Genomic DNA, 22,505 nt, shown 5'->3' with positions numbered 1-22,505 from the left:
CACTAGTTGTCAAAGTTGAGTTGAATTGGTAAATAAAATAATTGTAATGAGTAAAGACATAAAATAATAGATAAAAGCATTCCAAGCAATAATAATAATTAAAGTTCACTTATAACAACAATTATTATGTTTATTGCATTTAAAAACAATAGATAATTTCTAAAATTTTATCTTAGCAACAATAATTAATATGTTTATTGTATTAAGAAACAATATGTAGTTAGTTTGTTTAGACCATTGTAAACCAGATTGTTTAACTTAATTAATTAACCAAGTTGTTACTTAGGTTTATTATTTAGATCTAGGTTAAACACAAATAATCATATCACTAAGTACGAAAAAGAAAAGAAGACAGCGATATGATAACTCATGAAAATCAATGAAACCAATAGTTTCAAGGTAAAAAACGTGAGGATAATTTAACTTAAACTATCTTCAAGACAACAAATTCACTATGATAGAATCGAAGTTTTACAATAGATTTTTCCCTAAATTTGTCATTATCGTTCAATGATTAATGCGAGATGCATATTATTGATATATGTATACGTAGTTTGTTTATAGTTTATACTTTATATGGAGAAAATTGGCAAATGCCCCTTTCAAAAAAAAAAATTAAATAAATAATTTGCATGTAACTCGACTTTATGGAGATTGAGTTAAAAAAACACCACTATAGGTCCTTAAAACGTTACTATAGGCTCCTTAAAACGCCACTATAGGGCTCCATAAATTTTTCTTTTTATAACTCGATTTTGAGAAAATCGAGTTTCAAAAGAGGGGCATTTCCCTAATTAATTTGGGAAAGAGGGCAAAATGCTGGATTTTTTTTTTTAAAAGGGTAGATGCCAATTTTTTCCTACTTTATATAGTTCATTTTCAGCCTTTCACAATTGTCATGTCATTAGAGTAATAATTTTCTGCCACATTGAAAGCCTTGAAAACCACAGTTTCAATACAAACATTTCTATATATTGCCTAATTATTTTATATAATTTATCAAAAAATTTATTTGTAGAAATATATAGCTTTCATAGGGGATTATATTACGTTTTATTCTTAAAATAAATTTTTTTCCCAAAATGCAAAAATTAACTTTTTTAGGTTTCATAACTTTTCATTTCAGTCTTCTAAGTTTGAGTTTTATCATTTCAGTCTTCTAAATTTCATTTTTTCTCAATTAAGTTATCTTTTAGTAATCTGTTTGTTGTTGCTGTTATCCATAGCAAAACTACGTCGTTTTTGTCATTTATTTAATTTTCAATTTATTATTTTATTTATTAACTTTAAGAAAATGTTAATTAAAAAAAACCATATATTAGATTAAGAAATTACATCTTATTTGGAGAACAATATTGAAGAACTAAATTGAATCCCCACCCACCCAATACTGTGAGATATTGAGAGGGAGAAAAAGGGGGAAAGAGAGACCGAGAGGGGAAAGAGGGAGAAGAGAGACCAAGAGAATTTGAGTTGGGCCTCTAGATTATCGAAATTCGAATTTGGGAGATCAAAGTAGTAAGGGTTCAAAGTAAAGGACATGGAATTCAGCAACAATGTCAGGTATTGAGGATGGGAATTGAGGCCATGTAGAAACTTTTGCTTCTTTTGTTTGTGCTCACTATTGTTGTCATGGTCGCGACTGGAGGAACATTTTCTACCTTCACAAACCCATCACCACTCTTGCATATAAATGCTTGTCCACACTTTCTTACACACCTACCAAATGCATGTCTCAAAGACCATTCACTTGGTGACTTGGGTTGGAACCCAGGTAGGACAAGTGTATTCAAATTTAGTATCATTTTGATGCTGACATTCACCAAATGCACCACAGTTGCTGTAATACATAGGTCCCTCAGCACTTTGCCTAGAGAAAGCCATCTTGGATCTCCCTCCCTAGTCACAAAGCGTTGAATAGACCTCGATTTGTTTATCACTAATCTTGCGAATGTTCTTGGTAGAAGCCTCAGTTTGGTTGTTCACCATACCAAAATTGAAGAGAATATTAGCTTGTGCGAATTTGGGCACCCCATTCCATCCAAATCCATTCCAAAGACCAGAAAGCCACCACAAAATGTTACTTCACTGTTGTTCTCCAAATAGGGTGTAGTTTCTTAATCTAATTTCTTGGTTTTTTTATTTTTTATTTTTATTTTTTAAAATTAACGTTTCCTTAAAATTAATAAATAAATTTACAGAATTAAATATAATCTTGATGGTTCAGTGGAGAGATACAAAGCTAGGTTGGTGGCAAAGGGCTATACTCAACAGGAAGGCTTGGATTATTCTGAGACCTTCTCTCCTATTGCTAAATCAGTATCTGTCAGGGTCTTGTTGAGCATTACTCCAGTCAAAGGGTGGCCTTTACATCAATTGGATGTAAATAATGCTTTCCTACATGGGGATTTAGATGAGGAAGTGAACATGTCTTTGCCCCAGGGATTTCACAGCAAGGGGGACTATTCTATTAATGGTTCTGTTGCTGCATCTGTTGCTGGTTCAGGTTCTAGACCTCTTGTGTGTAAACTGAGAAAGTCCCTTTATGGTTTGAAGCAAGTAGACAGTGGCATGCAAAATTGTCAGCCGCAATCAGTGAACTGGGGTTTGTACAATCCAAGTTAGATTATGCTATTTTTGTGCACTTAAAAGGTTCAAGTTTCACAGCCCTTTTGGTGTATGTAGATGATATTTTGATCACTGGTAATGATGCCCAATGTGTGACAGACCTGAAGAAAATCTTGGATACTAAGTTTGGTATAAAAGATCTAGGTGGTCTGAAATATTTCTTGGGGTTAGAAGTGGCTAGAAATGAGAAAGGTATAAGCCTTAACCAACGAAAATATGCTTTAGAGGTGCTGACTGATGCAGGAATGCTTGGTTGCAAGCCCGTGAAGACCCCTATGGAACAGCATGTTAAGTTGTCCAAGGGTGAAGTTGACTTAATTGATGATCCATCCCAATACAAAAGGCTGATTGGTAGATTGATGTATCTAACTTTGACTAGGCCTGATATATGTTTTGCAGTAAATAGGTTAAGTTAGTTCTTAAGTGCACCAAGGCAGCCCCATTTACTAGCAGCATACAGGGTTCTACATTATATTAAAGGTACTCCAGGGTAGGGTATCTTCTTCTTAGCTCAGTCAGATTTCCAATTGAAAGCATTCTATGATTCAGATTGGGCAGGTTGCCCAGATACAAGAAAGTCAGTAACAGGATATTGTGTATTTCTTGGAGATAATTTGATTTCATGGAGGTCCAAGAAATAGAATGTTGTTTCAAGATCCTCAACTAAGGCTGAGTACAGATCCATGGCATCAACTTGCTGTGAAATCACTTGGCTTTTCTTTTTGCTTGAAGATTTCAGAATTCAACATTCTAAAGCTGCATTTTTATACTGTGACAATAAGGCTGCCTTACACATAGCCGTGTTTCACAAGCGAACAAAGCACATTGAAGTTGACTGTCATTTGATAAGGGAAAAGATTCAAATAGGCATGATCAAGACTTTCCATGTCAAGACAGATATGCAGTTAGCAGATGTGTTTACAAAGGCTTTAGGTGTATCAGCTTTCATGAATTTGATAAATAGATTGGGTTTGTTAAACATATTTAGTAATTGTATCATTTATCCAAAGTCTTTCCAAGACATAGAAGCTGTTTCCACTTCAGAGGCAGCTCTGGTCTTGAGGGGGACTGTTAAGAAGCATGATCAAAAGAGTAAGAGTGAAGCAGTGGTGAAGAAGGACAGCAAGGCTCGTGTAAAGAAGACTAAAGTACAAAAGAAGACAATAAGTCTAAACGGCAGTAGCATTGGTGTTTTGCTGAGAAAGCTACTTGTAGTATTAAAAGGTTAAGTGCAGCATGTGATATGCATATGAGAGAGTTGGCTGAGTTATCAGTAGACAGATGGCAAATTGTTATTGGAAGCATGTAAATAGGAAAATTTGTTATGAGTAGTTAGAGGCAGTTAGTGATCTTCCCGCTCTTTTATCTTCTGGTAGAGTAGTAATCCATAGTATAAATGTAAAGTAGTGCATTGTAATTCATTCACTTCTTGAAATCATAGTAATTGAGCAATAAGAATTTTCTCTCTTACTCAGAAAATTCTCTCTCCAGTTCTTGAAGTCTCTTGTATTTTCTTTGATTTTCTTTGCTTGATTTGAATACTCTGTTTAGTTTCTGATCCTTAACAAAATAAAAGACAAAAATGGCATAGTTTTGCTATAGATAATAGTAGCAACTAACAGATTGCTAACAGATGACTAAATTGAGAATAAATGACACTTAAAAGATTGAAATGACAAAACCCAAACTTAGAAAACTGAAATAAAAAATTGTGAAACTTAGAGGATGTATTTTGCATTTTAGCCAAATTTATTTTCCAATGTGCTATTGCGAATATTCTTCTCTAATAATGATACAAGAGAAAATCACTGATGCTACTAAGATTCTTGTAGCTCAAATAAAATCTCATGATGTTTCAAAGAAGATGTTTAGGGACCAAATTACCCTTCTCTTGTTATAACTATCAATTTATGCTGAAACTTGGAGATGCAATGTTGTTTGCTCCAAAGTATCTGCTGATGACACCTCAAACCTCTGACTCTGAGCCAAGGAGGAACTTGTAACATTAGGGTGACTGATTTTCAGTTCGTAATCTCCATGAGATAATGAAGCCTCGAAGAATCCATCACCGTCTGCTGTGCCTTTCAAGCTAGAACGCCACTCTCGCAACAACTTGTCTACGACGTTCCCAGTTGGCAAGTTATTGAAGCTATTATCGGTCAAGCACATTTGGTAACATCCCCCTGGTTTCCATGCAGACCACATTATGATTCCATTGATCTTAGGGTGGGCATGTAATTCCCTTAGAACTTGCTCTAAGTACCGTGCCTGTGCCTGCATACATAGTCGAAGAAAATTGAAGAATAGTTCATAGCAAACCTTGGATGAAGGCATCTATAAAGGAAGAATTACCACCCAAAAAAAAAAAAAACCTGGAAAAGGACATGGGCTTCTAGTCCTATAGCAACTAGTCAATATATAACCCAAGCAATATTGCACATAAAGTTCAACAAAATATGATATATATTGTTTCCTATCGCAATAAATAAATAAATATATATATATATACACACATGACAATTTATCTATATTTTTTTTTCCTTCTAAAGATACAATTTGATAATTATGCTAGTAAATAATAAATATGTATTGTGATTATATTTGTATGAAATTATCTTTTCATATATGATATGGTAAAATTCTATATATATGAAATTTTTGTAGGAAATCTTAACTAGAATTTAAACTCAATGAAAATGTATGTATTAAAATAATAACTTGAAAAACTATAAAGCTTAAAAAATTTGTGGTGAAGTTTTATAGATTTAATAAAGTAAATGTCCTTGGTTTTAATTATACCATAAATGATATTTTGAAAAAAAAAGTTCCATACTTTTGCCTCTTGAGCATCTTAATTACCTGTTGACCAAGGGCACTTGCAATATCAAGTTCTGTAATCCATATGGGCAATCCTGTGGAAGCAAGAGTATCAATAGAAGATCTCATGTAAGCAAGGTCTGGAGCAATGCTGAAATGAGACTCAAGCCCAATTCCTTGTTTCAGATTGTTGTTTCTGGGAAAGCGTTGAATCTGTTTCAGCTTCTGTATGTACTTATCCGGCGTTGATGACCTGTCACGGCTGTCCTCTATGGTATTATATTCATTCATAAACAAGGTAGTTGTTCCATCAATCCGATGAGCACCATTGTAAAATGTTGCCGAGGCAGTAGATCCAAGCTTATGTTCGAAGAAAGAGAAGTGCAAATTTTCGTTCACAACATCCCATGCAATAACCTGGCCTTTGTACCTTGACATAACTGAATTGATCCTTTTTTTCACAGCCACAGCAAGATCATTTCGTGAAAGTGAAGAAACCCAACCCTGTACCTTCGAGGGATCATCCCACAAAACATTGTGACCTCGGACCTGAATAGAGTTTTTTTTTGCAAACTGAAGCAACGCATCAGCGGCTGTGTAGTCCTCTTGGCCAGGGGAGGGTTCAGTGGTATACCATTTCATTTCATCCTCAAATACTGTGACTGTGAACCTTGAGCTGAACCAATTTTGATATGCTTTATTGGTGAGGATGTTTTTATTTATGGCAGTGCCAAATGGGAAACTTACTTTCTTCTGTATAATTGAGATTGATGCGTTAGGTAAAGGGTTGCCTTGTTCATCAACTGCATGGATCCTCACCTTTCTCTTACGTGCCTGCAAAAATTGAAGTGTTTTTACTGATTGTTAGAGATATATATTAGACATATTAGCCCAATGTAATAGGCCCAAGCCCATTCCTGCTTGTACTAGTAGTCTAGGGTTTAGTCGCCTATATATACTCATGTTAGGGTTCATTGTAACAGAGGAGATTATTGTACAACACATCTCTATGCTAATATTTAACTTGGTATCAGAGCCAAACTCCGTTCTTGGCATCAAACAAACATCTCTACACAGCAAAGAAGATTCACACGTGCACACCACCATCAAAAGTCATATGCTTGTCGGCTGGATCTAGACTCCACGGCATCCCGTAGTCGCCATGGCTCACTGCTGTGTCCAAGATCCACAAATTCAAGCAAACCCGTGACATCAATCTCAGATCTATGCAACTTCAAGCTTCGCCTGATGAAACCAACACCACAGACGTGCTCCAAGATCTCCTGCGACCAAAACCCAGAAATCCGGTCACCCGAAGCCTTGCCACGCGCCTCCACGCACCTCCGTAGCCTCTGGAAAATCTCCCACGCGCCGCCATAGAATCCTTAGTTCTAGATCGTCTTCTGGGCTCACGCGCCGCCCTGTCGGCCTCCTCGTCCGCCGATCTACGAAACCTGCGATTCCAGCCCTCATCTGAGATAACACGCACTCTCACGCGCTTCCAGGATTTCTGGCTTCTCCTCCACGCGCCGGTGACGCTATCACGTGCATTCCACGCGCCGGAAAACTGTTGCTGATGTCATCTGACGTCATCCGATGACGTCATCACTCCACGTCAGCAACCACGCAAGCACGTCCACGTCAGCCCTGGTCCACGTCAGCGACACGTCATCAGCCACGTCAGCAGTGTCGTCTCGTCAGCACCACGTTGTTGACCCGGACCGACCCGACCCGGACCACCCGGATCTGACCCGTGAGCACTTTGACTGTTGACTTTGACTTTGACTTTTGCGTTGACTTTTGACCAAAAGTCAAAATTTCTAAAAGGGCTTATCTTGCTCAGTTTTTCGCGTAAATTCCGATTTTGGCCTCCGTTTCTTCATTTGAAACTCCGAAATTGGACATTTGGCACATTCTTCATTGTGGTTTCTTCAAAGGCATTCTTCCAGGCATCTCCAAGTGATCTTCTCATACTTATCCAACCTCAAGCCTTCATCGAGCTTCCGCCTTAAGTTTGAGGGAGGGTGTTAGAGATATATATTAGACATATTAGCCCAATGTAATAGGCCCAAGCCCATTCCTGCTTGTACTAGTAGTCTAGGGTTTAGTCGCCTATATATACTCATGTTAGGGTTCATTGTAACATAGGAAATTATTGTACTACACTCTTATACAATAAAGATGTAGCCCTTAAGGGATTCCTCCGTGGATGTAGGCCGTAAGGCTGAACCACGTAACCCTCGTGTTCTCAATGTTCCTCCTCTATGCTTCCTCTTCCACATTTACTCTAGCATACACAACATGGTATTACACATCGCGTTGCTAATATTTAACACTGATACATAATTTGCCAATCATATTTTTGTTACATTTTTCTAAGTTTTTATATTAGTGACTTCAGAAAGTGGAACCTTTAGATACTGTCATTATTATACATTTACCTTCTCAATGCTTTGATCTTGATGGGACTTCCACTGCTCTTGGGTGAAAGGTTGCAATGAAATGCTATCTACCCATATCTCCACCGATGCATTCTTGCTCTGAAGAGATTAGCAAATGTTTGATGGTTGGAGAAACTAATAAAAAATAAACACGGGACTTTAGAATTAAATTGAAAAGTTAGGATTAAATGGACAGCCTTAGGCTACGTTTGGATCACGTCCACATTTTGCGTTTGGACGTTTCAGGCTTTTTTTTTTTTTTTTTTTCAAAACCAACGCATAATGAATAGTATATTTAGGCCAATGAATAGTGCTGAACAGTATTAAACAATCCAATGCTGAAAACTAATGTTAGCATTTAGATGGCTTTGATGTTTCCCATTTTTTAAAAAATTTAATTCTTTACTTCTAGATACTAAAATTCTTCCGAAATATTTTATAATCAATTAAGTGTTTGAGAACAAAATTTTTAATTTTTTTCTTGGCATATTTTTATTCCTAAAATTTCTGAAAAATTTCGTATTCCTAATATTACTTTTTTATAATAATCCAAGTTTTATTATGATAACAAGACCGCATATTATCATAAACTAATAATGGTTAGATAAAGTTTTGCTCTTAGCAAACTAGTTTAATTAGGCATGGCCTTAAAAGGGAACCTATATATAGGGAAGGAGGGAGTCAATTTCGAATTCTTATAAAAGTTGGATCATCATCATTGTTATTTATAGTAGGAACACACATAATAGGAAAAAAAAAGAAAAGAAAAAGAAAAAGAGAGTGAAAAGCACCTCAAAATAGAGCTCAGCTGGACCTGATGCATTTACAGTGAGTCCACCCTTGAGCATGGACCAGCACTTTGATTTCGCAAAAACAGTACCAACATGTTTGAACCCGGTAGTTGTTTTTAAAATAGCTCTAACTGGAAAATCTCCATCACTGACTTGTATCCAAGCTGTAGTACACTAAGCAGATTAGTGAAATTGTAAAAAGATTATGTCCCAATTTTAGGACAGTGCTGTCAAGGTGAGAAGCAATGTTACTAGAGAAGCCTTAAACCTATGTTTAAGCAAGAAAATTTTGGTAAAGATAATTGATGCAAATTTGTACTGATGGTAACAAGTGTTTGGGGAATTTCAAAATCGATGTGAAAAAGATAATTTACCAGAGAATGTGTAGAGCTTGTCCTTTTGCAAATAAAGCTTTTGAGATATGCTATCTTCTGGCTGATTTCTGCTATGAGCGACGATGTATTTGTTGTCTTCTAATACTCTTTGTTCAATTTTTGCATTCCCAAATGTAGACCAACCTCTTAAACCATGATTCAACTCAGGGTTTATGATAATTCCTCCACCATATTGAGGTTTATGAGGATTTGCCAAACACTGAGGTTGTGAATAAAGAAGAATTTTTTTAAAATTTTTTTTTTAGATTTCATATAATACATATATCCTAGTGTCCTATATTCAATAATCAATTTACAATATAGAATAATAATTCATTGCAAGAAGCTTACCTCAATGTTGGCAGTGTAATCATATGTTAAAGCATTAGCTCCAAACCCTACAAAACATAAAAAAATTAAAAAAAAAAAATCCCATCTCTTTTGGTTAACAATGTGGAGGAAAAAAAAGGCTAAACAATTTAACAATTAAAAAGCAAAGGGAATATTATTATGCTTTGATTTACCAAGATGTAATTGCAATCAATTTTTGAAAATTAACCTAGCACTTGGCATTGTTTTGTTCTTATCTTTTAAGTAGGGGTGTGCTGAGAAATCGAAAAAACCAGCCGAACCATGTCCAAAATTTCGGTTCAGTTTTGGTGCGGTTTGATTTTGTATTTCATTTCTGCAAACCGAAAATTTCGGTTTGGTTTCAAGTTCAAAAATTAAAAGTCCGAACCGAACCAAAACGGACCGATATGTCTTAAATATTACTATGTACAAAATATTTCAAGATGAGTACCACTAGTTTAGTGGTAAGACACGTGTGTGACAATACTTGGCCTAGGTTCAAACCTTACTGAAATTAAAAGCTCTCTCTCTCCTTCAAGTGCTGCTATTATGGTTTGTCTTCTTGCTAAGATTTCGTCTTCTCTTTTTCTTCTTGATCTTGTTTCTCCCATCCCAAACCACCCATCTTCTTCTTCTCCCACCCATCTTCTTCTTCTTCTTTTCTTGCTTTTGTTTCTCACATCCCAAACACTGAAACCCGACTGAACTAAACTGAAATCGAATGCAATCGGTTGATTACAGCCCTACTTTTAAGTATATATATTTTTTCAACAATTCCCTTTTACACACTAATTCCCCTTTTATTTATATTATCATTCGTAGTTAAAGGACATAGAGAGAAGATGCTGTTATTATGCCAACTAAAATAGGAATTTCTACAAACTGAGTTGTAAAAAAAGTTTGACAAAAAATTATGTTAATAGGGGAAATCCGTACCTTACCTTATAAGAGAAATCATTAAAGAAAAAACCCTAATTCTTGTTAAGCAAGAAGTTATGCTAAAATGGGAAAAATCCCACAAAAGTTGTAAAATTGATAAACTTACGTAAACTAATACTAAGGGTAAATAATGGGCTTTTATTTTGACTTTTTATTCTAAAGTTAATAAAAATATTATCTCAAAAATAAAATATCGTAGAATATTGTAGATTACGGCTATAAGGCTTATGAGGATTTCTATTAAATTTTTTTTCACCTTTCGAGCTTCTTGGATGCCTTGCAATTTAAGAGCTTCTTGGGTTGCCCATTCTACAAGATATTTCTATGCTATTGTAATATATTTAGACCTAACTAGATGGGTTTCCAACCTATTGATGCCTTTATTAATTGCGGTAGTAGAACTACTACGAATGCAACATAATTGCGGCTATAGTTTAAGGTTTGAGAAAATAAAACTAATATCTTGTATCTGATTAAGGTTTAAGAGAATTAAATTAGACATGTCATAATGAAAAACCACAAAGAAAAGAAGCCTTTTGCCAAAAAAAAAAAAAGTATAATAATCCAACAACAGGTTGGCGATCGCTAACAAGGTTTTTGGCAAACAAGAAAACAACAACAAAGAACAAAAACTACCAATGAAAAACTTATAAATTAACCAAGCCCTCACGATATAATATTCATATATACATGCACAAACATAACACTTGAAGAAAAAGGTCTTGAGTTTTGGTTTATATTTATATTAGTATTATTATTATTACTTTAATTTAATTAATAAAGTCTTTTATTGGCAAAACTCTCTGTAAAGAAGCAAATTATTATTTTAATTCAAAAATTGAGCCAGGGTACAGTATCAAATGTCTTTCACAAAAAAACAATAGATAATTGCAGGTTTAAGTTTAGAATTTAAACTCTTCATACTACATAAATATAGTAGAAGAAACTCATGTTATTTGGAAGAAAGAATCTCATGTAAAAACACACACACAGAGAGCATACCTGCAAAGGGGAGAGTAAAAAAGAACAGCAGTAGAAGCATATTATTGCAAACCCTGAATTCAATATAGAAACCAGAGAATGAAAACCATGTAATAATAAAATGCATGAGAGAGAGAGAGAGAGCTGATACAAAGGGTTTTGAAACACTGGAAGAAAAAAATAATGAAGAGAGAGAGAGATGATACAAAGGGTTTTGAAGTACTGGAAGGAAAAAATAATGAAAAGAGATTGAAAAGTAGTATAATGAGTAAAGGCAAAAAATTACTAATATAGAATGAGAGCATGAGTTGTTTCCAAGTGGCGCTTTTGTATATTACTCTTTCATTTAGTCTTTTACCTCATAATCTTCTAATTACTACAATGTATTATTCTTAGGGCATGTTTGGTAGACTGTAATAGGTGCTGTAATGTAATAGTTATTACTATGGTTTAGTTATTCTTTAGTTTTGTTATGTTTTTATTACAAGGAATAGTCATTCCATATGAATAGCTATTCTTCAAAATAAGGAATAACTTTTCCTCTTTAAAAAGTTGTATTAGCTATTCTTTAGTAAGTGCAATAATTTCAAAACTTAATCTATTTCCAAATAAACAAACTTTCCATATAAATCTAACAATTATAAAAATAAGAAATCATAAAAAGTAACACATATCTCTCTTAAATTTAAAAATAACAATTTTTAAGGAGATATAATTGTATGAATAAGATATTTCCTAAAATAAATGTTAAGTTTCATTTTAATATTATAATTCACAACCAAACTAATGAATAAGTTTATTTATTACATTACAACACACTTTATTACTAGTAATAAAGATTACAATTCCTGTTATAATTCTCATTCAGTGTACCAAACGTACCCTTAATCTTTTCACCTAAGTAAATCTTTAAATGAATGTATAGACATTTAACCTTATACCATGTATTACTCTTTCATTTAATGATTCATTAAATTTGATTATTTATTTCTATTTCACAATAAATAAGAGAACTATTTCCTTTAGCCTTCCACCTCATCATTTTTTTTTGGATACAAGATAGAATTTCTACTCTAACCTAATCTAAGTGTGTATGTGTGTGAAGCTCCCTCCTGGAGACTTGAACCCCAGCCCTTACCCCCTACACTTCACAAGCACTTATACTTGTGGAGTGACCATCGCACCAAGGGTGTGCGGTGGTCACCTCAACATTTTCTAATTACCATCATGTGTCACTCTTTAGCCTTCCACCTAAGCAAATCTTTAAATGAATGTATATCCATTTAACCTTCTACTTAAGTAAAGATTTTAATGATTTATTTAAATTCTATTTTTTTTTCTATTCCACAATAAATAATTTTATTTCCTTACAATTTTAATTTTAATAAAATTTATTGGAACCACTTAGCAATATATATATATATATATATATCTTAAAAGATGATGAGGTAGAAAGATATAAATGAAATACTTTTTTTAATGAACATGTCACATGGCAGCCCTTCATACTCTCACACGAGATTTTTTTTATTTTATATATAATCCATTGAGCCTTTTGCCTAAACTAAGATTTTTATGCTTTATTTAGTATTTATTATTTATTTCTATTTTACAATAAATAATTTTATTTCCTTAAAATTAAATTTTAAAAACATCATTTGAACCAAAATTGGATTCTCACAATTGGATGATGGATGTAATGATACCACGTGGCTTTTTCACAAAACATAGTACACACATGCCAAAACTAGGGGTGTCAATGTTTGACCTAACCTGCGAACATGACACAAGTTTTTGCAAGTTAGGATCAAGTCTTAGCGGGTTTGAGTCATAAACGAGTCGATTTGAAAGTGACACGATATGAAACGTGCCATAAGGGGGTGTGGGCACAAGCGCCTGTGATGTGCGTGGTATCATATCTCGAGGTTATGGGGGAGTACGCCTTAGCCTAGGGTGGACCATAGTGAAGCAATGGAGTTGCCATGTAGATTAGGTCTAAGAACCATAAATATAGTGTCCTTCATGGAAGGACTGATCTTTTACTAGAGCACGTGACTGCTGTTTAGATATGGGGATGGGAAGGTGTTAGGAACCCAATCCCACCTGACTCGTGAGTCAGCTTCAACTTATTGTGTTCCAAGTCTTAATCTCATTAAAGGCAGGTTTGATACGTTATTCTCTCTCTCTCTCACACACACACACACACACACACACACACACACTCTAGCATGCATCTAAAACATGCAACATGGCATAAATCAACCCCGACCTAAACATTCATCTATCATAACATTTAAACAAACATCTCTAGGGGCAGAAACATCACATGGCAGAATCAACAAAACATGTTAAAGCATCTAAACATCATAGACATCACATTCAACCAAAATGTTCATGTTTAGATTAGACATATCAAGCTCATACTCCAACAAATGCATGTTTATATGAGTGCATGACTTACCTTATTGCATCACAGCATCTATACATCAATGCATGTTCATGTTCATATGCATGTTCATAGTATCCATGCAAATCAAAACCTTAATAAACATAAAAGAGATAAAACAAACAAAACCAAACAAAATAGAGAAATAGAGAGTCAAGGGTAGATAAAACAGGTTGAACAGAGGCTAACATGTGGATAAAACAAAGGAAAAAACAAACAGAAAATGAATTAGGATTTCTGGACAAGAGTATGCGTGTGCATTCATAGGGCGTGCGTATGCAACCCATTTGTATGCGTACGCATACTATGAGCTTGCGCACACATACACGCCTTAAGAACACTAACCCATAAACTAAAGAACAAAAACACTAAAACAAAGAAACTAATAGCCTAACATGCTCAGAGATAAACACAAAGAAAACATAAAGTTAGAAAAACATATTAGAACACATAAACTCAAATAAAAACATATATGAATAAAGAAAATTAAAGGAAAGCAAAAAGCCAAAGTTAGAAACTTTACCTTAACACTAGAACTCTCTAGAGCTTGATTTTGACCATTCCCCTCAGTCAATCTATTTACAACCAAATCAAAGATGAGTTAGTAAACTTAGAACTCAAAGATCAAGAGCAGAAAAGGTCTCAATCAAACAAAATTTGACTTCAGGATGTTTTGTGAAAAACTCCCTCTTTGATTCAAAATTTTCTAGTGAGACTTATGTGTTTTACCACCAAAATTCCCCCCCTCCTTGAAATTCTACCTTTTATGGCTTTGTATAGTCAAAAAATAGGGGTTTGGGGTGGCTCCCAGACGATGTGAGATTTGTTCCAAACTAAGTTTTAATGCAGAAAACCTTTCCTTTCATAGTTTTTGGAACCCTATCATGCATGCGTATGCACGTATATGCGTATGCATGCATAAAGCATGCACACGCATAGCTTGAGCATGCGTGCATATATACGTATATGCATACGTATGCCCTAGGGTCTCCGTGGTCCTTATTTTCCAAAAATAGTTTTATTCTGCCAAAAAATAAGTTATATTTTACACAAATACTTTTCTCAAGTCAATTTTCATCTGATCAGTCCCAAAACCAACCTTAGGCTTTAGAATTAACATCATTGGGGAATGGGAGCTCGAGTTGTAAGGGGTACAAGATGCGGTATCTACAAATGCCACTTTTTTTGATTTGTGAGCCCCGTTAACAAAATCAAAAGAATAAGAGAAAAAAAATTTTGTTTCGACATACGACTCAGGCCCAACCCATGCACACGATAAACAACACGTATACATGGGGCAAGGTGCAACTCTGTAGAGTTGCGTGCGATTCGTATGTCCAAATTCCCACCTTTGTTAATTAGGAAATGAGCAACAATAGGTTCACTATCCAAGAACCTGTTTTGCCAATTGCAAGTCACTAAAAAGAGAAAAAAAACATGGCCAACGGCCTCAACCATCAACCAAGCAAACAAGGTACTCTTATGAGCTAAAAGGATACGTCTTTGTAGTGTCCATTTGGGGCTTTTACCTCAAACTTCTCAAGGTAGATTTCACCTCTAGGTAGTATTTGTCTCTATCTCAATATCTTCGAATTTGGAGAGGCTCTTGCCTCTATGTGACTTTTATCTCTATCTCAATCTCTTCTATTTTTGGTGACTCTTACCTTAATTATGATGTACATGTTCGATTCCAAAAGGATATGTACTCAAGTATTGTATTCTTCTTTTCTTGACTTCTCTAGGGTTTGTGCCTGCATACTCAATTCCTGTGGGATATGTGCACAAGTATGGTAGCGATCTTGGTAGTTCTGACTTACAAGGAAGTCTTTGGTAATGTATGATCCATCGAGGAAAATGACTTGCTGAGGAGTATGTGTTGGTGACTTACAAGGGAGCTTTCTTAGTGATTTTCAACCTATGAGGAAGTCCGTTGATGGTGTGAAGCCCACTGGGGGAAAACTTCTTCCCTTTATGATTCTCAGGGAGCTTGTGTTAGTTCTACTCATAGGGGACTTTCTTTGGTAATTCCCGGCTTCTTGGGGAGAACTCTTATTCTTACAAGCCTTGAGGGAGTTGTCTTAGTGTTTTGGACCCACGAGGGAACCCTTGATGATTTCATTTTGGGGAAGACTTGTCTATTTTATGATTCTTTAGGGTGTTGATTGATGATCTTAACTCATGGGGGAGTTTCCTTAATGATTTCCAATCCCCTAGGGCATGCTTTTGATTCTTTTGATCCATTGGGGATGCTTTGAGAATCCTTATGTTTTTTAACCTATAAAGGGTAATTCTGTCCTTTCGGTGTATTTTTGAATTTTTCTTTGCACTTTCCACCTTCCAAGGTCCACTGGGAAGGAATTTTTTTTTTTTTTTTTTTTTTTGCTAAACTACACATAGTTTAGTGGGAGGCCTAAACAACTTGTAGTGTAGTTATCAGATGCCTTCCTGCCTTTTCATTTTTTTTCCAACGATTACCAACTGTTTTTTTACCTTCTTATTTCTCTTCATCTTCCTCATCTCTTCACTTTCTCTCTAACTCCTCAACTCCCTCTTTCTCTCTACAAAAAAACTCTGCCCTCTCTCACTTCTTCACCTCTCACTATCTGACCCTCTCTTTCTCTTCTAAACTCTCTCATCTTCTCCCAAACTCTTTCATGCTCCCTAATCCAATTCCAAAACCAAGAAAACCTCCTACATGATTTCCGACGAAGTCTTCAACATCATGTGTTGGAATGGAGCCATCAGGCTAACGAAGACTCCTTCGCTGATCTACAGGCCCCAAAACCATCTTTCAGATAATGCACGGGTTGGATTGGTAAGTTTTCCAAAATTTTCTCATTTTCAAGTTTTGCTCTAATCTTCCATTTTATTCTATTTTTGGACTTGTAATGCTTGGGTTTTGTTGTGGGATGGGTCTAGATGAAAACCTAGGGTCCTAGGAGGGGTAGGAACATGCTTAAGATGAGTTTTGATCAATGGTAGACCGAAACTATCGAAGAACACTCTCTATCTATGTTTATGTATGTGCATGTGTCATGAATGCATGCACAGCCAGTGTTCATGCATGCACATACTCTCTTTATGCATACAAATCCGTGTTCATCAGTTTATACAGATGCATGCCCTAGCATGCGCACACATGTAGGGACCCTGCATACGTATACACAGGACTTGTGTACGCATGTTGGGTACTCAGAAACTCTTTTTTTTTTATTATCTTGACTCATTTTTCACTCATTTTCTTATGCAATTGTGATTTTCATGCTCTCTTTTCATCTTTTTGTAGGTCTTGCCCCCTTTCATAGGTAGAGGTAGCACTAGTCGCATCTCTTCACGGTATAGGGCCTTGACGGACGACACGAAGACCTTGGTGTGTGACGCTGGTTTTGAGCCTATCATTCGCTCGATTCTTGAGAGTTCGGCCAATGGCATCCTGGTGTAGACATTGGTCGAAAGGTGGTGGGACACTACCCACACCTTTCACATCACCAATCAGGAGATGACAGTGACTTCCCACAACTTCCACCAAATGACCAGTCTTCAGTGTAATGGGCCCATCATTGATCTAGAGGGTGAGTTAGGTGCTCAGCAAAGCATAGACCTACTAGGGCGTAGGTATTCAAGCGAAAGCATCTGCTATTTCGATATGGAGGTGGACTACTGACCTTATTCTTAGGCGACACTCGTTGATTGTGCCCAGTTGGCTAGGGCATTCTTGCTAAACATTCTAGGAGCATATCTCTTCACCAATGAAAGGCAAAAGGTATCATTAAGGTGGTTGTCTCTCTTCCGTGACTTTGGGCAAGCTTGAGAGGTGAAAAGAGGCCAAGCTTGTCTTGCCTACTTGTACTCGTCTTTGGACATACTCAGTCGGGGGACTCTGCATTAGATAGTGGGGCCTTGGAAGCTCCTTGAGGTTAGACCCTATTCATTTTCTTATGTAGTTTTACAAGTATGTACTTCCTACTCTTGCAAATTGTATTCATCCTCATGTCATTTAGATCTATAAACCGCATTCCATGTTCTTGCAAACTACATCTATCTTTTACCTTGCAAATCGTCATCTTGCAAATTGTCATTATCTTGCAAACTATCTCTATCTTGCAAACTGTCTCTATCTTGCAAATTGTCATGTTCTTTTCTTGCAGCACTGGGCCATGAACTATGATCTCATTACCCATGGAGCTACGGTGGATTTAAGGAAATTGCTTTTCTTGCAGTGCTATACCAATTTCATTAGATGTCTCACGTGGTAGTCATGAGGAAATTGCTCAGATTGTCAAAGTTAAGGAAGCACCAAAGTGGACATGGGTAGCAAGATAGGAAAATTTTGGGATTGAATATATCACTATCAATCCAGTTGAGGGTGGCAAAAAACAACTCCAACAGACGAAAATTCACTCTGAATTACCAAGCAAAAGATAGTGGGTTTTGAAGAGTGATTTGGCTCGACATGAATTGGTGGAGGCTGGTTCCCGACCCCGTTAGACACAATGAGTTGCTTAGTGTGGAACTGTCATGGATTGGGGAACCCACGTACAGGGAGGGAGCTTGGAGAGATTATCCAGGCAAAAGATCCTTCTGTAGTGTTTATAGCTTAAACACTTACAGATGAAGCAAGGCTAGATCGAATAATGCATGATATTGATTTTGATAAAAAAAATGGATAGTTCCTAAGGAAGGTCATTGGGGTGGTCTAGCTCTTTTCTGAAAATCCTCGATCAATTTAATAGTTAAAGATTCTTCCAAGTATTTTATTGATACATGTATTGATAAGAATACAGAGAATGAATGGTGATTTACTAGGTTTTATGGAGAACTAGAAACAGGAAGGAGGAATGAAGCTTGGGACAATTTACCATTTGAATGCACCATGGCTTTGTGCAGGGGACTTCAATGAATTGGTAAGGTAGGAAGAAAAACTTGGAGGTGCAACATGTAACCATCATCAAATGCAACTTTTCAGGGATGTCTTAGATGAATATGACTTTATGCATCTTGGTTTTTTTGGTAACCAATTCACTTGGAGTAGACATTTTGGAGATGGACGTTCAATATGGGATAGACATGATAGAGGTTTGGCAACCAATGCTTGGTTCCAAAAATTTCTAGGATCACGTGTTCACCATCTTCACTATGATTCCTCATATCATTCTCCTCTATTCATCATCCTTTCGGGTTTGGAACCTCTCCCACAGAAAAGAATTTCAGATTTGAAGAGATGTGGCTATCAGATGGAAGATGTGGTGAAATAGTGGAAGCTTCATGGTGTAGTTCGAATTTTGCAGAGGGGGATGATATGATTTGAAGAAAGTTGAGAGATGTGGAAAAGACTTAATATGGTGGAAATCAAAGTATCTTTGGGAATGTCAGATTGGAATTAGGAAGGAAGAAGAAATTATTGATTCAAGCCAAGTTGAAAGCAATGTACAGTGGAAACAACTCATGGGTAAGGGAGCACAGGTATGAAATTAATATTCTTCTTGATTGAGAAGCACGAATGTGGAGTCGGTGCTCCCATGTACTATGGTTGGCTCACAGTGACAGCAACACCAAATTGTTTCATACAAAAACAACTCAACGGTGTAGAAAAAATTTCATTGAAAGAATAAGGAACTCAATCGAATCTTGGCAGACCCAATAAGAGGATATAGCAGCAGTCTTTCTTCATTATTACCAAGATTTGTTTGCTACCTCTAATCCAACAGATCAAAGTTTAACTTTGGACCATATCCCATGGGTCATAACAAAAGAGATGAAGCAAATGCTAAAAGGAGAATTCCTAGAACATGAGGTAACAACAACTTTAAAATAGATGGCTCCGCTTAAAGCACCTAGTCCAGATGGGATGCCTTTGCAATTTCATTAACATTTTTGCCAAATGGTGGATCATCGTGTGATTAAATCTATTTTATTTTGGCTAAATTCAAGTACACTTCCCTATCCTGTTAATCATACCTTTGTTGCTCTTATCCCAAAAATCAAAAATCCTGAGCATGTTACTGAGTATCACCTAATTAGTTTGTGCAATGAGCTCTACAAGATCTTCTCTAAAGTCCCAGCTAACAGATTGAAAAAAGTGTTGCCAAAAATTATTATTGAACATCAATCTGCTTTTGCAAAAGATTGCCTTATCTCTAATAATATTTTGATAGTTTTTGAAACCTTGTATTGCCTAAAGAATTATGATTCTTGCGACTATGGGTTTATGGCCCTCAAACTCAATATGAGCAAAGCTTATGATCGGGTGGAATAGTATTTTCTAGAGAACCTTATAAGGAAGATGGGTTTTAGTGAAAGGTGGATTGGCCTGATAATGATTTGTGTGAAGGTAGTTCCTATTCTATTCTGATTATTGGTGAGCTTAAGGGACTAATTAATCCTACAAGGGGGATCAGGCAAGGAGATCCATTATCTCCTTTTCTTCTTTTACTTTGTACTAAAGGCTTGCATTAATGCAAAACGTAGGGGCGATATCGAAGACTTCTCTCTTTGCAAACGAGGTCCTGCACTAACCCATCTATTATTTGCAGATGATAGTCTTTTGTTTTGTAGGGCTACTTCTGAAGAATGTGCAAAGGTGCTCAATATTTTGGAAGTTTATAAGCAAGCCTCAGGTCAAAAGGTGAATAAAAATAAGACGGCCATTTTTTCAATAAATCTATGTCAGAGGCCACTAAACAAGCCATTAAAATTGCTATGGGAATTAAGGAAATTACAGAATATAAGAAGTATCTTGCGCTTCATCCTTGATTAGAAGGGGAAAAAAGGAGAGTTTCAATTACATAAAATAAAAAATTTTGGCGAAGGTTACAGTGTTAGGAAGGGAAGGTTTTGTCTCAGGCAGGCCATGAAGTTCTTTTAAAAGTTGTCATTTAGGCAATACCAACTTTTACTATGCGATGTTTTAAGCTACCACTTGGATTATGCAATGATATTGAATCCATGATTAAAAAAAATAATTTGGGTCCAATGTGGAGATCGGAGGAAAATTTATTGGATTAAATGAGATGAGATGACTAAATCCAAAATAGTAGGAGGAATGGGGTTTCGAGATCTAGCACTTTTCAATGAATCTTTGCTGGCCAAGCAAGCTTGGCGACTGCTCAAAAATACAAATTTCCTCTTTTACAAGGTGTTCGATGCATGTTTTTTTCTAAACTGCTCAATTTTGGAAGCAAAGGACTCAAGGTCGGGCTCCTATGCTTGGAAAAATCATTCTTAAGGGTCGGGATGTGATATTGAGAGGTTCTAGGTTGCAGACTGGGAATGAGAAGTTTGTGAAAATCTGGCAAAACCATTGGCTAACAAGGAAGCACCCACCCCTAGTGTCATCACCTATAATTCCTTCTATGGAGGAAACCACAGTCGATACCTTGATAGAGACAAAGACATAGCAATGGAATTAAGCGATGATTGATGGTATTTTTGCACCACAAGAGGCTGAAATAATTAAGACAATCCCTCTTGCACTATTTAAGTCTAACGATATTTTATTTTGGCCCTTCTCAAAGGATGGAAAATATACCTGCAAGCCTGGTTATCATTTTCAGAAGGAAGAGGTAGATTTGGAGTGTTAGATATCAACTGCTAGTCTCAATATTATGGCCAAAACGTTTGCAAAAACTGCAAAAACGTTTGCTGGATTGTTGGCGACGATTATTGCAATAACAAGAAGACCTGCCCTTATTTCTCATTTAGAAGCAAAATATGCAAAAATGGAGTGCAAAAATGAAATCTACGCGAAAAACTGGATAAGGAGCACCTAGATTGCAAAAAGTCAACTCTGGCCAAAAGTCAACGGTCAACCTGGTCAAAGTCAACCGGATGACAGGTGATGACGTTAGCAGATGATATGGCGCTGACATAAGTAGGTGACGTCAGCTAGGGCTGACGTAAGCAAGTGACGTCAGCTAGGGCTAACGTGGCAAGGATGACGTCAGAGATGACGTCAGCAAATAACCCAGTGGTGCGTGGAGCGCGTGGACCGACTTCGCCGAAGATTTCGTCAGCGCGTGAGAGCGTGTGAGTTGTCCGATGATGCCGTTTCTTCTACGATGATGCAGATCAGAGAAGGACGATTCTTATGGTGTCGGTGGCAACAAGATCGAAGATACCCTGGTGGCGCGTGTGGCATGTGGATCAACTTCGCCGAAACTTTGACCGGCACGTGGTGGCGCGTGGATGGTCAGATGTGAATGTTTCTGGCGGCTATGTGTAGATCGATTGAATATATACACGATGATAGGTCTTATGTCCTGACCGGAGGTCAAAGGTGACAAATCCGATGATGGCAGTGGTTTTGGCGGCGAGAAGGAGTTTCTGGCGATGGAGATTCAACCCTGAGGACTTTTGACTGCGGCAGAGCAGTTGGGAGATGGCACTGAAAGGGTTTACTGACTACAGAAGATGAGGCAGCAGACAATACCGACAAAACAAGACTGCAAGGCACAAGAAAATTAGAGCAGTGGCTCTGCTACCATGTTAGAAATACTGAATGATTGTATTGTATTTCTCAAGTAATAGAATATACATAAGTGCCTTTATATAGGAGGCAGAGTGTGCAGTACAAGTAAGTGTGCTATACAAATAAACAAGGTGGGCCTAAAGCCCATATACCCTAATACACATTAACATGGAGCAAGGTGATGATTTTGAGATTCAAGTCAAATAACTATAAAAGGGGATTTGGTCATTGCGTATACCCAACAAGGTGAAGAATTTTATTTGGAGAGCA

The 22,505-nt window shown here is 36.5% G+C and overlaps 1 protein-coding gene across 1 annotated transcript; it reads right to left on the bottom strand.

Annotated features, from left to right (window-relative positions):
* Nucleotides 1-4,523: 4,523 nt before the first annotated feature.
* LOC126719165 (endo-1,4-beta-xylanase 5-like) lies at nt 4,524-17,949 on the bottom strand. The gene is made up of 10 exons (XM_050421750.1): nt 17,780-17,949; nt 15,019-15,164; nt 13,784-13,862; nt 11,344-11,396; nt 9,403-9,521; nt 9,052-9,271; nt 8,678-8,841; nt 7,887-7,985; nt 5,488-6,279; nt 4,524-4,902 (listed from the first exon to the last, which is right to left on the bottom strand). Exons 1-10 carry the CDS (start codon nt 17,947-17,949, stop codon nt 4,537-4,539), a joined length of 2,208 nt encoding a protein of 735 aa, XP_050277707.1. The 3' UTR covers nt 4,524-4,536.
* Nucleotides 17,950-22,505: the final 4,556 nt, after the last annotated feature.

This window comes from Quercus robur, chromosome 3, assembly GCF_932294415.1.
Source record: "Quercus robur chromosome 3, dhQueRobu3.1, whole genome shotgun sequence".
Classification (NCBI taxonomy): Eukaryota; Viridiplantae; Streptophyta; class Magnoliopsida; order Fagales; family Fagaceae; genus Quercus; species Quercus robur.
Note: the sequence above shows the minus strand (reverse complement) of the source record. Positions and strands in the feature narration are given on the sequence as shown.

Excerpts from the sequence above, each read along its gene's own strand:
- LOC126719165 (XM_050421750.1), bottom strand. The coding sequence starts at position 17,949 with ATGGGTAATGAGATCATAGTTCATGGCCCAGTGCTGCAAGAAAAGAAC. Across the intron at positions 15,165-17,779 it reads TTGCAAGAACATGGAATGCG|GTTCTTGGATAGTGAACCTA; the intron begins GTTTATAGATCT and ends TTGGCAAAACAG. Across the intron at positions 7,986-8,677 it reads CAGCTGAGCTCTATTTTGAG|AGCAAGAATGCATCGGTGGA; the intron begins GTGCTTTTCACT and ends TAATCTCTTCAG.